This window comes from Pogoniulus pusillus, chromosome 16 (assembly GCF_015220805.1).
Source record: "Pogoniulus pusillus isolate bPogPus1 chromosome 16, bPogPus1.pri, whole genome shotgun sequence".
Taxonomy (NCBI): domain Eukaryota; kingdom Metazoa; phylum Chordata; class Aves; order Piciformes; family Lybiidae; genus Pogoniulus; species Pogoniulus pusillus.
The window spans coordinates 3,552,761-3,568,165 of NC_087279.1; the positions used below are offsets into that span (position 1 = coordinate 3,552,761).

The following is a 15,405-nucleotide window of genomic DNA, read 5'->3' on the forward strand; positions in this document are numbered from 1 at the left end:
ACCTCCCTGGGCAACTCATTCCAATGCCAATCACTCTCTCTGGGAAGAACTTCCTCCTAACATCCAGCCTAGACATTCCCCAGCACAATTTGAGACTGTGTCTCCTTGTTCTGTTGCTGCTTGCCTGGCAGAAGAGACCAACCCCACCTGGCTACAGCCTCCCTTCAGGTAGTTGCAGACAGCAATGAGCTGTCCCTGGAGGTGTTCAATAACAGACTGGATGAGGCATTTAGTGCCATGGTCTAGATGACTGGACAGGGCTGGGTGCTAGGTTGGACTGGATGAGGCATTTAGTGCCATGGTCTAGATGACTGGACAGGGCTGGGTGCTAGGTTGGACTGGAGGAGCTTGGAGGTCTCTTCCAAACTGGTTGATTCTATGATTCTATGATTCAAAAATGATCACAGGATCACAGGATATCGAGGGTTGGAAGGGACTCAAAAAGATAATCATGGAGTCCAACCCTCCTGCCAGAGCAGGACTACACAATCTAACACAGATGATAGCAAGGGAACATATGAATGAAGGGACCAGAGAGGCAGTACCACATTTGCTCACTGCATTTTTACAGTCCTCCCAAGACATTCACTTCTAGTGCAAGCCCAAGAAAGAATATTCAGTTAAAACACCTCTGATCTGGCCCAGCACAGCCATTTTCACCTCCTTTAAGAACAAGTGGAATAATTAGATCTTTTGGTCTGACATTCAGGTTAGTACAAGACATTTCATCAATATCTCTGCTTCACTAACTCACATCTTTAGAGTATTGGATCTGCTCATGTATTCATATCCCTGTTCACCACTTCACAGAGCCTTCAAGGCTCAAGAAGGAAAAAAAAAAGAAGTCAAATGAAATCAACATTTCTTTCTTTTGTCTTCTTTTTAAAAGGGGCTTCTTTCTGCAAGGTCCCCACAATTAGAACGTGGGTCCTTGCCTAGTGCAAGTTGGTAGAGCTGATTGAATGGATGAATGGCACCAATATTAGCAATGGTTCCCTTTTTGAACAACAGAGGTGATCAGAAAACCAAAAAGCTTAGTAAAAAGTGTACTCAGCACCTTCCACGTGCACGTGGAACTCATGCTTTGCTCTCCCCATGGGGTTGCTCGCCGTGCACTGGTATGTTCCTTCATCATCTGTTGTCACTTGGTCTATCTTCAATACCTTCCCAAAGTTTTCTGTTTCTGGGTCACCCTTGGGCAAGTTTCCAGTGACCTTGACCCAGCTTAGATGAGGAGTTGGGCTAATAGCAAAGGAGAAAAAGAAACAGAAAAGATGGTGAGTTGAATATTAGGCTGCCTGGAATCCTGAAGGCCTGAGTTTCATGCAGACTGTTTGTGAGGTGAAGTTCTCAGTCTCTGAACCCTTTTCACAGTATCACCAAGGTTGGAAGAGACCTCATAGATCATCAAGTCCAGGCACGAGCAGAAAGGGAAGTAAGAAACGAGGAAAGGTAAGGACAAGAAGACAGACTCAGAGGAGCAAGATAAGAGTCGAGAGGAGGAGAATGATGATGATGAGAGGATGGAGGAGGAGGAGCAAAATGATGAGGAGGAGGTGGGCAACTGAGCCTGCTGAGGCATGCAGAGGGGCTGGGTGTTGTTTGGAGAGCTGTAAATGAGCCTTGCTGTGTTCCCTCATCTTTCCAGTAGAGCTTCAGGCTGTGCCTCCGCAGCCTTTTTGGCTTTGACCTGTACATAGAGGACTTCTGCTCACACTTTCTCCTGGAGGAAGGTGTCCTCCCAGCTCACAGGGCTTGCCACTGGTTCTGGGCAGTCTGGGCTTTTTGTATTGGGTTGGCTGTGAAAGGGAGAGGAAGAATCATCAGGTGCTCAGTACAGAAGCAGCCAGAAGAGAAACTGGAACAAGCTCCTTAAACCGAGTCAGGAGCTGGATCCAATTATTAACCCTTTTAAACACTGGGCCTATACTAAGGGTAACTCCAGGCAGTCTTGATTTGAAGGTCCTCTATGAATGTGTTCCTCACAGCCAACAGAAGGCCATGGCATGAGACTGCATTCTTGTATGTGTATTAGCATGGACTGTGGGGCATGGGGCAGAGCTCATTCCATCCTACCAGCCAAAGGGCACTTGAGGACAGACAAGGAGGCAAAGACTTTAGAACAGTGACTTCACTATGTGCCCTGCTTGCTTCAAAAGATGCCCAACCACTGGAGAGGGCTGGCTTTCAGAAGGCAAAACAGCAGTGACACAGAAATTGGGGACAGACTGTTGTCTGCACGCTCCCAGCTGGGCTTCACGACCCCGACACCGTACACGACGCACATACACAGTGTCAGCTCTGCTTACTCTTGTGTCCATCTGGCACTGTGGCAAAGTGCCCAGGCACAAGCTACTGAAAGCCCCAGGTACCAAGAAATTACAGTTTCCCAGGAGCAGCGAGCAGAAGTGTGCAAATATCCTCTTATTTGATGTCCTTGCCCTGCTCTGGCTCCAGAGCCAGGCTCTGTGCTGCCTTGGTGCTGCACTGAGGTGATGCCCTCCTGACACTGTCACTGCTCAGACTGTAAGTCCTCAAAAAAATGACAGCTTGGAAATGTCCTTCAGTCTTTATTTTTGCAGTTGGCTGCCCCTCATCTTAGTTACTTGAAATCTGGCTCAGTCTATCCGCTTCCCTGCTTCGTGGACAGTTGGTGGGATGGATTGGCAGAGGCAGAGGCAAAGCTGATGATTTTTCTCCTGAAAAAGGGAATTTTAGGGAAAAAAAACCCACCCAGAACTACTGTTTTGGTTTGAGCAAAAGGTTGAGGTTTTGGGAGGCTTTCAGTGATAAAATATTTGGGGATCAGACAAAGAAGGACTTTGTCTTCTTTCTAAAGAGACCACATAATAAATAGATAGGCAAATGGATGGACAGACAGATGGACAGAGAGACAGAGGGACAGAGAGAGACAGCGAGACACACATGCAGACAGACATGCACACAGACAAACAGACAAGCAAGTAGACAGACAAATAAGCAAGCAGACAGACGGACAGGCAAGCAGACAGACAGACGGACAAGCATGCATACAGACAGGCAAGCAGACGGACAGGCAGACAGACAGGCAAGCAGGCAGGCAGGGAGGCAGACAGACAGGCAGGGAGGCAATAAAGCAGGCAGGGAGGCAATCAAGCAGGCAGGGAGGCAATCAAGCAGGCAGGGAGGCAATCAAGCAGGCAGGGAGGCAATCAAGCAGGCAGGGAGGCAGGCAAACAAAAAGGCAGACAGACAGGCAAACAAAAAGGCAGACAGACAGGCAAACAAAAAGGCAGACAGACAGGCAAATAAAAAGGCAGACAGACAGACAGGCAAACAAAAAGGCAGACAGACAGACAGGCAAACAAAAAGGCAGACAGACAGACAGGCAAACAAAAAGGCAGACAGACAGGCAAACAAAAAGGCAGACAGACAGGCAAATAAAAAGGCAGACAGACAGACAGGCAAACAAAAAGGCAGACAGACAGACAGGCAAACAAAAAGGCAGACAGACAGACAAACAAAAAGGCAGACAGACAGACAAACAAAAAGGCAGACAGACAGACAGGCAAACAAAAAGGCAGACAGACAGACAGGCAAACAAGCAGGCAGACAGGCAAACAAGCAGGCAGACAGACAGGCAGACAGGCAGGCAAGCAGGCAGACAGGCAGGCAGGCAACTCTTTGTAAACTTAAACCAATCACTTAAACCAGGTTTGCTAAGAAATAAAAGGTGTTTTCACAAGCACTTGTAAGGCCATTTCCTGGAAAGTGTTGAGTGAAACAAAAACTACTTCTTGTGTCCAAAGACAAAGTAAGTTCTTTTTTGTGGCTGTGTTTCTGCTCTGGTAGGGGCCATTTATTCTCAAAGTTCATAGTTGTGGATTTCCAAGGGGGTTTGCCTGTTAAGCACCTCAAAAGCCACCATGAGCTCCTGGCTGTGGATCGTGGAGGTTGGTGGGGCTGTGAATGAGCTTGACAGGGAGTGAATTAGCCAAGGAAGTGTTGCAACGGGGAGCTAAAACTCACTGCAGATACTTGGAGTGAATCCAGCAGAGACAAAGTGATTCACCTTCTCCCAGACATGGCAACCAACTGCAGAGGTTTAATCTTGCCAGCTTAAATGAGCAATACCCTTTCAAGCCCACATGGAAGGAGAAAAAAAACCCCACAACAACCCCCAAAGTACCTTGAATATGCTTGCTCAGGCAGATATATATCCTGATTTGGGGAATTTTATAGAGGGGATATAATTGCTCAGCTATTATTATGGGTTATCTAACTGCCAAGCACAGCCTGCCCTCTCAGAGCTGCAGCTCTACCATCCAGCGTGGGGAGATGATGATTTAAGTCTCGGTCCAGCAGAAAGCTCTATCACAAATAAACCAGAAGCAACTGGGCTTTCACTGGGGGTTTAGTGGCTGGAGAGATTGTTGCTTTGCCTGTGTCTCTGGTGACATCTCTTCTGGGGCAGACTGCTGCATTTATGAGCACACAGTGAAAACTGAGCTGAGGGCAAAGTGGAGCCTCTGTCTGTGTGAGTTACTGCAGCAAGGGTGAGGTGTGAGAGGGGTATTCGCAGCTGCATCATAATGACAGCACTTAGCATCTATTTAGCCGTTCCCTTTCCTTACTAAGCCTTATTTTGTCCTCTGTTATTTACACTAAGAAACAAAATTGTTCTGATTTCCTATCACAAACCGTTTGCTTTTAACCCTTCCTTGTATTTTAACAGAGAATATCTTCTCACTGAGATATTCTGCCAGGCTTGGTGCAGCCAGACCCACAGCGAGACCTTGAGTAGTGCTCTAACATTAATGTGAATGGCAGTAAGAAGCCTGAGACATCCATGCAGCACAAAGCAGCAGGGGCTTGCTCAGGAATGGATCCAAGCAGAGTATGTGGGACCAGAACTAAATTTGAACTCAGCCCTTTCTTGTTTTAGCAGGATGAAACCACGTCCAGAGAAGGGCCAGGAGGATGCTCAGAGGGCTGCAGCAGCTCTGCTGTGAGCACAGACTGAAAGGGTTGGGGCTGTGCAGTCTGCAGAAGAGGAGGCTCCCAGGTGACCTTCTTGTGGCCTTCCAGGATCTGAAGTGGGCTACAAAAAAGCTGGGGAGGGACTTTTGAGGCTGTCAGGGAGTGACAGGACTGGGGGGAATAGAGCAAAGCTGGAAATGGGGAGGTTCAGAGTGGACATGAGGAGGAAGTTGTTCAGGATGAGAGCGGTGAGAGGCTGGACTGGGTTGCCCAGGGAGGTGGTTGAGGCCCCATGCCTGGAGATGTTTAAGGTCAGGCTGGATGAGGCTGTGGCCAGCCTGCTCCAGGGTAGGGTGTCCCTGGGCATGGCAGGGGTGCTGGAACTAGATGATCCTTGTGGTCCCTTCCAACCCTGACTGATTCTATGATGCTATTCTATGATTACATCTGACTCGGGTTCACTACATTTTTAGCTAGCTGAGGATTTTGCCCCCTGACACACAGTCATCTGTGAGAACTTCATGGAGGGAGACATCCTTTGATGGAAATCTTAGGGGCTGGAGAATGGACCACAGAAAACAGTCAGATTCCTGAGCCAGCAGCTTCCGCTGTAACTGGGCCATATGGACAATCGCGTTCACTCAATGGGCATCTCCTTAACACATGTCTTGCATCACATCACTCAAGAACCTTGCTGTACTTGTAAAAACCTGAGCTCTGCCAGCTGGAAAAATGCTGAACAATATTTAAGCATTCAATCAAAAACCTAATCTGCCAAAGAAGAAAAGGAACATTACAGGTGGAGAGGCAGACCTCAGAAGCTGAATTCTGATGTTACTCAGCTCCTCACCACCTCAAGAGTAGTACTGCTGGAAAAAAAACAAACCCAGGTTGCATAAAAGAGGGGCTTTTTGATTAAAAAAGTGGGAAAATATAAAAATAAATCAATATTTCCCATGATATGAATTAATTACTTGTTTATAGGCTCTAGCAAAAAGAAATAACATGAGTGTTGCATGCTAGCTCTGTGCTCTGGACTAAACACACTGTAGGGAAACTCTGCAGAGAGGTTCAATTTAAAGCTGTAGAGACAGGTGGGTACATTCTGTTGTAGTTGTACAATTCTTTAACATATCTTTTCCTTTGCTCAATTCCATCTCAAAAGGTGATTAAGTTTGTGCAGGATTGTGCATTACTCACAGCCCTTCAGCAATACATTCGAGTAGCAGGACACCTCCCTTGATGACAGTGACTGATGAGCTACTGCCAGCAGATTCAGGAGGGATCAGCAGTTTGGGTTTTCTTTCCTTGATAAAATTTGCTGAGGGGGGAAAGAAAGAGAAAAAGAAAAGAAAAAGGAATTAAAATACAAGTTAGATATTAAACCTTAGAGCCTTTGCTTATGCTTCAACAATGTATCACAGTATCATCAGGGTTGGAAGAGACCTCACATATCATCAAGTCCAACCCTTTACCACAGAGCTCAAGGCTGGACCATGGCACCAAGTGCCACGTCCAACCTTGCCTTGAACAGCTCCAGGGACGGCAACTCCACCACCTCCCCAGGCAGCCCATTCCAGTGTCCAATGACTCTCTCAGTGAAGAACTTTCTCCTCACCTCCAGCCTAAATCTCCCCTGGTGCAGCCTGAGGCTGTGTCCTCTCGTTCTGGTGCTGGCCACCTGAGAGAAGAGAGCAACCTCCTCCTGGCCACAACCTCCCCTCAGGTAGTTCACAAACATTACTTCTGTCAGGTTTCAGGCACTGATTTGTAAGTATTTTTGGGGTGTATTTTTTTCACTTACGTGGTTTGAGACTCTCCTGTTCCTCCTGATGACAGTCAGGAGACAGCTGCAGTACTGACACCACCAGCAGCACTGGTGAATTCCCTTTTCCTACAGTCCTGCTTTCCAAACACTGTCCCTTTCTATCACAGACCACAACCTCTCTTGCTACATTGGTCTAATTTGCTGACCTTCTGGCCCACACCTTCCTTCTGCATAGACTCCATCACCTTTTAAACCTCAGGTGACAACCCATCTCTCCTGACTTCAGCACTGCCCTCCTTGCTACAGTTATTAAATCTACAGTGATGGAGACACAATTTGTAAGGAAGACTGTTAATATAATAAACCAAGATTGACCTGCATTTGATTTCAACAGACCATTTGATCCAGCCTGCCAAACAATGGTTTCATGATGAAAGATGCATGGAGCAAAAGTGGCTTATCCAGCTATCACTATCATAACAATTAGCTCAGTAATGAATACGTCCCCAAATGGTACTAGGGCCTCAAAAAGAGTCAGTTATGGATGAATTGGTAAAAGGCCTCATGTATCTCTCTGAATCATTTCCTAATCTCTTTTCTTCTTTCTCTTTTTCCCCCCTCCCCTTGCTTTGTCTCTCTGAAAATCTGTGTCACGAGCACTCGGAGCTGCAGGCAACCACTTTGGTGCCTCTGGATATGCTCACACATATTCCATCTGCCCTCCACCTCCTGTTGCCAAAGGCAGGCAAGTCCCCTTCCCAACCAGCAAAGGTTCAGGCATCTCTCCGAGGCAGAGAAAAGAAATGAATCAGGTTTTTCTGAGTGTCTGTTCAAGCCCTCTTTGTTCTGCATGTGAGGCTCAGCCTCCATGGACTGATCAGTGCCTTATCTAGCCCAAAAGATAGAAGCCACATTTCAAACCCTTCAGCCAGCAAAATGAGGTCTTTCCACGAGTTCCAAAGTGGGTCTTTCAAAAACTAGGGACTCTCACAAACAACTTCAGCAACTAAATCAAGGTCAAGAGCTACTCAGAAAAGTCAAGGCTCTCATTTCCTCATGTTTTGAGCAAAAGGAGCCAGGCAGAGACCGGCAGCAAGAGCCACCAGCTGCCTTCTGACTTATCCCCAGTGCTGCAGAAACCTCAGCAGAGTATTTTCAGGGTATTGCTTCACAAAGAAGGGAACACAGAGTGAGGGAAGATGTGAATGTCCAGGGTAAGGGCTTCATTGCAGTGCTTACCCATGGTGAGTACCACACAAGGAAATACATGGCCCAGAAGAACTCCCTCCCATCTGCTACGATAGACACAACCAACACAGAGCACCTAAGGCTCTGCAAACCCTCACCTTAAGCTCAGCCTGGAGTCTCGCAGCCTCAGGGTGACCCTTCAGACATGAATTCATGGTGTTGAACTGTGAGTACCTAACATCAGCATCTTAACTGATGGAGGAAAGTTTGGAGAATCCAAGCCTGGCTCATGCTCTGAACTGATACCACAAGACAGCCTAGGCCATCAGCCTCTTTCCTTACATCATTATAGAAGGTGAATGTTCTTTTCTCAAGCAAGAAAACAACCTCTTTGTTAAGAGAAGGGGGAAAGTTTGGAGCATCCAAGCCTGGCTCATGCTCTGAACTGATACCACAAGACAACCTAGGCCATCAGCCTCTTTCTTTACATCATTATGGAAGGTGAATGTTCTTTTCTCAAGCAGGAAAACGACCTCTTTGTTAAAACCCCTTCAGCTTTCTGTCAAAAAGTATGAGATGAGCAAATTGTACTCCATGGACCACTTAAATCCATCCCATTGTAATAAAATAAAGCCTCTTTTCTTTTTTTTTTCCCCCCTCTGGTATCTTTTTAACTTCTTTATTTGCATCACATTTCATCTCAGCTGGTGGATTCTCAGTTTCAAGGCTAAATAACAGATGCATTCAACTCACCCTTAGTAACAGCAGCGTTAGGTGAGCCTGAGTCATTAGCATGCTTAACTGGAATAAATAAAAGTGAAAACCAAACACAAACATGCAGAGTTGACACAGAATCGAAAGAAACAACAAATCAACCAAAACAAAAACATGCTCCCCGATTCCTTCCCCCCCCCCCCCGCCTCCTCCCATCCCAGTTTCTGCCAGAAAAAGAAAGGAAAACAGAAAGTGAAGCAACAGATGAGCAATGGTCCTGTGAAAACACAAAGAGCAGTCTTAACAGATAGGTATGATTCTGCAGAGCACTTCGTGGGTGGTAGGACCATCATTTCATCCTGCTGTAAGAAAGGAAATCACTAAACCCTAAGTAGCCACTAAAAATCATAGAATCAGAGAATCAAGCAGGTTGGAAGAGACCTCCAAGCTCATCCACTCCAACCTAGCACCCAGCCCTGGCCAATCAACCAGACCATGGCACTAAGTGCCCCAATCAGGCTTGGCTTGAACACCTCCAGGGACGGTGACTCCACCACCTCTCTGGGCAGCCCATTCCAGTGCCAGTCACTCTATCTGGCAACAACTTCCTAACAACATCCAGCCTAGACCTGCCCTGGCACAACTTGAGGCTGTGTCCCCTTGTTCTGTTGCTGGTTGCCTGGCAGCAGAGCCCAACCCCACCTGGCTACAGCCTTCCTGCAGGGAGTTGTAGCCAGCAATGAGCTCTGCCCTGAGCCTCCTCTTCTGCAGGCTGCACACCCCCAGCTCCCTCAGCCTTTTCTCTTAGGGTTTGTGTTCCAGGCCAATATATACTTATAATATTGTGTATAAACATAAAAATAAATACATACATAGGAGTTAAATAAATAAACAGCAGTTAAATATATATATATATATACACACAGAAAATTTATCCAGTCTCTTTTCTTATTGCCTAACTTTGTCAATGCATTTGTTTTTATGCAGTCCTTCGACAGGCACTTGGCTCTGAAGCTGATCTCCAGAGGTCACTTCCAGCCCCCTACCATTCTACAGCTCTATGCCTTTTGGCTCTGGTTTTCTTTTCTCTGCACCCAGTCTCGTGGCTTTGATGGCAAGGTGCATGCACTGAAATGGTTTACTGAGTCCTTGCCAGGGCTATCAGCAGCCCCACAGCCAAATCCCACCTCATTTTCCTGTAATCTGTGTATGGGACTGGCCCCATTAGAAAAGCTATGAAGAGCAACATTCCATTTTTTTCCCCTCACAATTATCATCCCAAGATACTGTTTGAGCAAGTATCAAGATACACAAACCTGCTGCTAATCCTTTATCTTTTAATTCTAAGAAGCAAACTCTTAAACCCATATATTAAATATCAGGCTTTCATTCACAAAGAACAATCTCCTTGACGTTCTGGGCTGCCTAAGCCTGAAAAGGTCAGAAGTATTAGTGAAACAGAAGACTCATATTAAGGGCACAGGCAGCCTCAGCAAGTGGCACAAGTGATACCAGAAGCTATTACAGCCAAAAGAGAGTCAAGCAAAGCAGGATGGATCTCCAGCTGCTATAAGCTGCCTTAGTTCCAGAGGCTGCTGTCAGGTTTTGCTGCTTTAACACAGCTGAGAGAGTGCCCCAAAAGGCTGAGGTTTTTTGTATTCCTGTTCTCCATCACTGAGAGTTGTACACCTCATATAGTTGGTAACTTTAAGACATCTTCAACTAGCAGTTTGATACCACAGCAGGTAGCCATACACCAAACCAGGGCACACCTATCATTGTGGGACAGCAAAGCTCACACTGCCCAGTGAGACTCATGGGGAGCACCCGAAACAGGCTCACAGGATGTCAGGGGTTGGAAGGGACCCAAGGAGATCATCCAGTCCAACCCTCTTGCCAGAGCAGGACCATACAATCGAGCTCAGGTCACACAGGAACACATCCAGGCAGGCCTGGAAAGGCTCCAGAGGAGACTCCACAAGCTCTCTGAGCAGCCTGTGCCAGGGCTCTGGGACCCTTACAGTCAAGAAGTTCCCCCTTGTGTTGAGCTGGAACCTCCTGTGCTGCAGCTTCCATCCATTGCTCCTTGTCTTAGCCCAGAGAACAAGAGAGCAGAGCCTGTCCCTCCAACTCCTGACCCCCAGCCCTCACATAGTTATAAACATTAATTCAATCCCCTCTCAGTCTTCTCTTCTCCAGCCTAAGCAGCCCCAGGTCCCTCAGCTTCTCCTCATCTAATCATCCTCATAGCCCTCCGCTGAACCTTGTCCAGCAGATCCCTGTCCCTCTTCAACTGAGGAGCCCAAAACTGAAGTCCTCAAGTCTCATCCATTGGTGACCTATTGGACTGCAAGAGAGACAGGTTTCCCTCCTACACCACTGGCTTTCAGTGGAGGAAGAACAGGAGGAAGAACAGGGCACTTTGAGGGGCAGAGAGATGCTTTCATCAGTGGGATTTAGTCCTTAGTGCAAAGTTAATCCTTCAGGAATAAGCACAGCAACGTGGATTTTCTTCAGAGAGAACCTCATCAGGACACACATCTGCACTGCCTGGTGCCTGAGGAGGCAGAAAACAAGGGAGAACAAGAGCCTGCTCAAGGCCAGACTTACAGCGGGAAACCTTCAGCGTCATGGGCATTTTCTGTACGATGGTCCTCAGCCGGGGGAAGGCTGCGAAGCAGCAGTAATCACTGCGGCTGTCATTCTCCTCCACGTTGGCAAAGTAGAGATCTCCCTTAAGGCTCATGGAGACCCTTTCATCTTGGGGGATGTGCTGCAAATCTAACAAGAGAAAATAATTATCATATGGGAATGACAGCGAACCGTTCCAGCAGGCTGGCTGCTAAAGCCCTCCCGTCAGCCGCTCTCGCTTCCAGGTACAACAGAACCTGGATGGCAAAGAGGCTGCAAGACCCAACAGAAACAATTACAGTATCACAGTATCACCAAGGTTGGAAGAGACCTCACAGATCATCAAGTCCAACCCTTTACCACAGAGCTCAAGGCTAGACCATGGCACCAAGTGCCACGTCCAACCTTGCCTTGAACTGCCCCAGGGACGACGACTCCACCACCTCCCTGGGCAGCCCATTCCAGTGTCCAATGACTCTCTGTTTTAATACATTAATCTGGTTTAAATATATGTGACCTATTTTTCAATAATTGATGATAATAAAAAGAAATTACTCAGTGCAAAACTCCTGCTCAGGCGAAAGGAAATCTGCAGCACCTCTGCCTTGCCGCTGAGCCCTGTGATGATGAGGTGGAGGTCATCACTCACAGGTGTCCCCCAAGGCCACTCTTCCAAGCATTTTGCTCTCCTGTGACTACAGATTATAGAATCATAGAATCAACCAGGTTGGAAGAGACCTGCAAGATCATCCAGTCCAACCTTCAAGATCACCCAGCCCTGTCCAATCAGAGCTCCTCTCTTCCAGCCTCTGTCACAGGAGTGAGACTGTGTTGAGATGCTTATGGAAGAGCTTCTGCTTCTCAGGAAATCAAGGCCAATGCATCATGTACATCACTCATTCTCTCACTTGTATACCCAATGATCTGTACACACTAGAGATGTGTCTGTGTGAAGCAAGGTTGCTGCCCTGTCCCGTTGTTGATCCAGCCAAGCGCAGGTCGGTGCTAAATAAAGCTGTCAGGAGTAGAGAGGCTGCCTTACAAGATCAGAGGTTTCATCTGGCACCCTGTCTCTGCAACCACTTGGTCACCATCAGAAGCAAACCCTTCACGTCACAGAGGCAACCTGAGCCACTTTGTTTGCCCAGAAGTTCCTCCAGAGCACAAATGCTGAAGAATAAGATGACAGAACCCCACAAGGAACTAATTACACTTACCTGACAGCTTCTCTTTTTTTTTCCCCCCTCAGTATCATAAATCAACCATTAGTTTATGAGAAGAGGAAAATAATGATGATGGAACTAATACATTGAGACATTTTATTCTCTCTACAGTAAATGCAGCACTCCTCATTACAGGTAAACTCATTTACTAGCATGTAAGCCTCCTGATAGCTCATATTTAATAGCTTGTTGTGCCAATGCGCTCTGCAATTCGACTCTGAGCTATGCAAAAATCACTTCAGCCTCCACCGCTCCGTTTGGGTTTTCAATATCCACTTGCACAATTACCCTTCCCATAGAATCATAGAACCATAGAATCAACCAGGTTGGAAGAGAACTCCAAGCTCATCCAGTCCAACCTATCCCCCAGCCCTAGCCAGTCAACCAGACCATGGCACTAAGTGCCTCATCCAGGCTTTGCTTCAACACCTCCAGGCACGGTGACTCCACCACCTCCCTGGGCAGCCCATTCCAATGCCAATCACTCTCTCTGACGACAACTTCCTCCTAACATCCAGCCTAGACTTCCCCCAGCACAACCTGAGACTGTGCCCCCTTGTTCTACTGCTGGTTGCCTGGCAGAAGAGCCCAACCCCACCTGGCTACAATGTCTCTTCAGGTAGTTGTGGACAGTCATAAGATCACTCCTGAGCCTCCTCTTCTCCAGGCTAAACAACCCCAGCTCCCTCAGCCTCTCCCCAGCTCCCTCAGCCTCTCCTCATAGGGTTTGTGCTCCAGGCCCCTCACCAGCTTCGTTGCCCTTCTCTGGACACCTTCCAGCACCTCAACATCTCTTTTGAATTGAGAGGCCCAGAACTGGACACAGTACTCAAGATGTGGCCTGACCAGTGCTGAGTACAGGGGAAGAATAACCTCCCTTGTCCTACTGGCCACACTGTTCCTGATGCAGGCCAGGATGCCATTGGCTCTCTTGGCCACCTGGGCACACTGCTGGCTCATCTTCAGCCTACTATCTATCAGTACCCCCAGGTCCCTTTCCTCATGGCTGCTCTCCAGCCACTCAGTCCCCAGCCTATAGCGCTGCTTGGGGTTGTTGTGGCCAAAGTGCAGAATCCTGCAATCATTTATGAATCTGTAATGAAACTGCTCTGGAAGACAAACAGGTTGAGCCACCTCACAGGAACTGGAGGAAGACAGTTGCCTTACCAATGTTCATCCAATAGATGTGCAGGGGTGGGATGCCTTTCGGAGGGTTACAGTGCAGAACCACCGAATCGCCATGCTCCACATCCAGGGGCTCGATTTTCTCTTTGGGGAATTTGGGTACACCTGCAGAAGAACACAGAAATTCCTCTTTTATTGTTGCATTTTATTCTTCTCTTCCCCTTTAATATCATAGAATCAAACAGGTTGGAAGAGACCTCCAAGATCATCCAGGCCAACCTAGCACCCAGCCCTAGCCAATCAACCAGACCATGGCACTAAGTGCCCCAGCCAGGCTTTGCTTGAACACCTCCAGGGATGGTGACTCCACCACCTCCCTGGGTAACCCATTCCAATGCCAATCACTCTCTCTGACAACAACTTCCTCCTAACATCCAGCCTAGACCTACCCCGGCACAACTTGAGACTGTGTCCCCTTGTTCTACTGCTGGTTGCCTGGGAGAAGAGGCCACCCCCCACATGGCTACAATGTCCCTTCAGGTAATTGTAGACAGCAGTAAGATCACCTATGAGCCTCCTCTTCTGCAGACTGCACACCCCCAGCTCCCTCAGCCTCTCCTCATAGGCTTTGTGTTCCAGGCCCTTCACCTGCTTTGTTGCCCTTCTCTGGACATGCTCCAGTACCTCAGCATCTTACTGTGTCCAGTTCTGAGCCCCCCAGTTCAAGAGGGCACATAGAAGTGCTTGAGAGTGTCCAGTGCAGAGCCACAAAGATGCTGAAGGGAATGGAACAGCTCTGTTAGGAGGAAAGCCTGAGGGAGCTGGGGCTGTGCTGCTGGGAGGAGACTGAGAAGTGACCTGATCAGTGCTTATCAATATGTAAAGGTGAGTGCCAGGAGACTGGAGCCAGACTCTGCTGGGTGATGCCTGATGACAAGACAAGGGGTGGAAGATGAGGCATAGGAAGTTTCATTTAAACATGAGGAGGAATTTTTTCCCTGTGAGGGTGACAGAGCCCTGGCACAGGCTGCCCAGGGGAGTTGTGGAGTCTCCCTCTCTGAAGATACTCAAAACCCACCTGGATGTGTTCCTGTGTGATCTGGTACAGGCAATCCTGCTCTGCAGGGGGGCTGGACTGGATAAATTTCAAGGTCCCTTCCAGCCCCTGACATTCAGTGATTTAATATTTACCTTAACACAATCCTTTGCACTCTCTGCCTTTAGTTATTACTATTACTTACAAAGTGATTGTTAGGGTTTGAAGCTAAGTACCTTAGCTTAGTGATAGAGTGTAATGATGCATTTTACTGACAGTAAGAACTCTCTGCTGCTGTTCTTCATTCATAAAGTGTACAGACCATGGAATTAAAAGCCAAGCAAGTGAATGGAGATGTTTAACACTTCTGTGACAGCCACGAGCTTTGCTTTGGCTTTGTTTTAGTGCATTTGTATAGTTCCTTTAGTTGTCATGCCTGGAAGAGACAACTCAAAACCACACAGAACCAAAGCCTGAGGCTAAGACTGGTGTAGAGGACTTTGCCCTGAATGCTGCCAGGTTGTTTCTGGGTGATCAGAAGCCAGTTTGGGAATGCAGTATGGTCTGGGAAGTCTTGACTAGAAAGTAGTTCTCAAGAAGCCACTGCAAGTCAATGCAAGTGAGGACAGACATCAGGCAGCTGTTATACCTTGTGTCTGGCATTGTCCCAATTCTTATCCATCTCCAAAAGTCTTGTTTAAAGACTGCATTGCCTCTTCATCCCCTGAGGTGAAAAAAACTCTGCCATCCAGACTTTCTCA

At 47.5% G+C, this 15,405-nt stretch overlaps 1 protein-coding gene across 10 annotated transcripts in view; it reads right to left on the reverse strand.

Annotated features, from left to right (window-relative positions):
* CHL1 (cell adhesion molecule L1 like) overlaps positions 1-15,405 on the reverse strand; it is a 236,685-nt gene that overhangs the window by 60,284 nt on the left and 160,996 nt on the right. For 8 of the 10 annotated variants that reach the window (XR_010305143.1, XM_064156179.1, XM_064156184.1 and 5 more), the window contains 5 exons: positions 13,651-13,773; positions 11,240-11,410; positions 8,669-8,716; positions 6,160-6,280; positions 1,058-1,242 (listed from right to left, as the gene is read on the reverse strand). Coding sequence is in view for 8 of the 10 variants with exons in the window: in XM_064156179.1 (XP_064012249.1) it covers positions 1,058-1,242; positions 6,160-6,280; positions 8,669-8,716; positions 11,240-11,410; positions 13,651-13,773 (648 nt within the window). In the remaining 2 variants the exon portion in view is untranslated. The remainder of the gene's footprint in view (positions 1-1,057; positions 1,243-6,159; positions 6,281-8,668; positions 8,717-11,239; positions 11,411-13,650; positions 13,774-15,405) is intronic. The other 2 variants (XR_010305144.1, XM_064156183.1) reach the window with 1 other exon arrangement.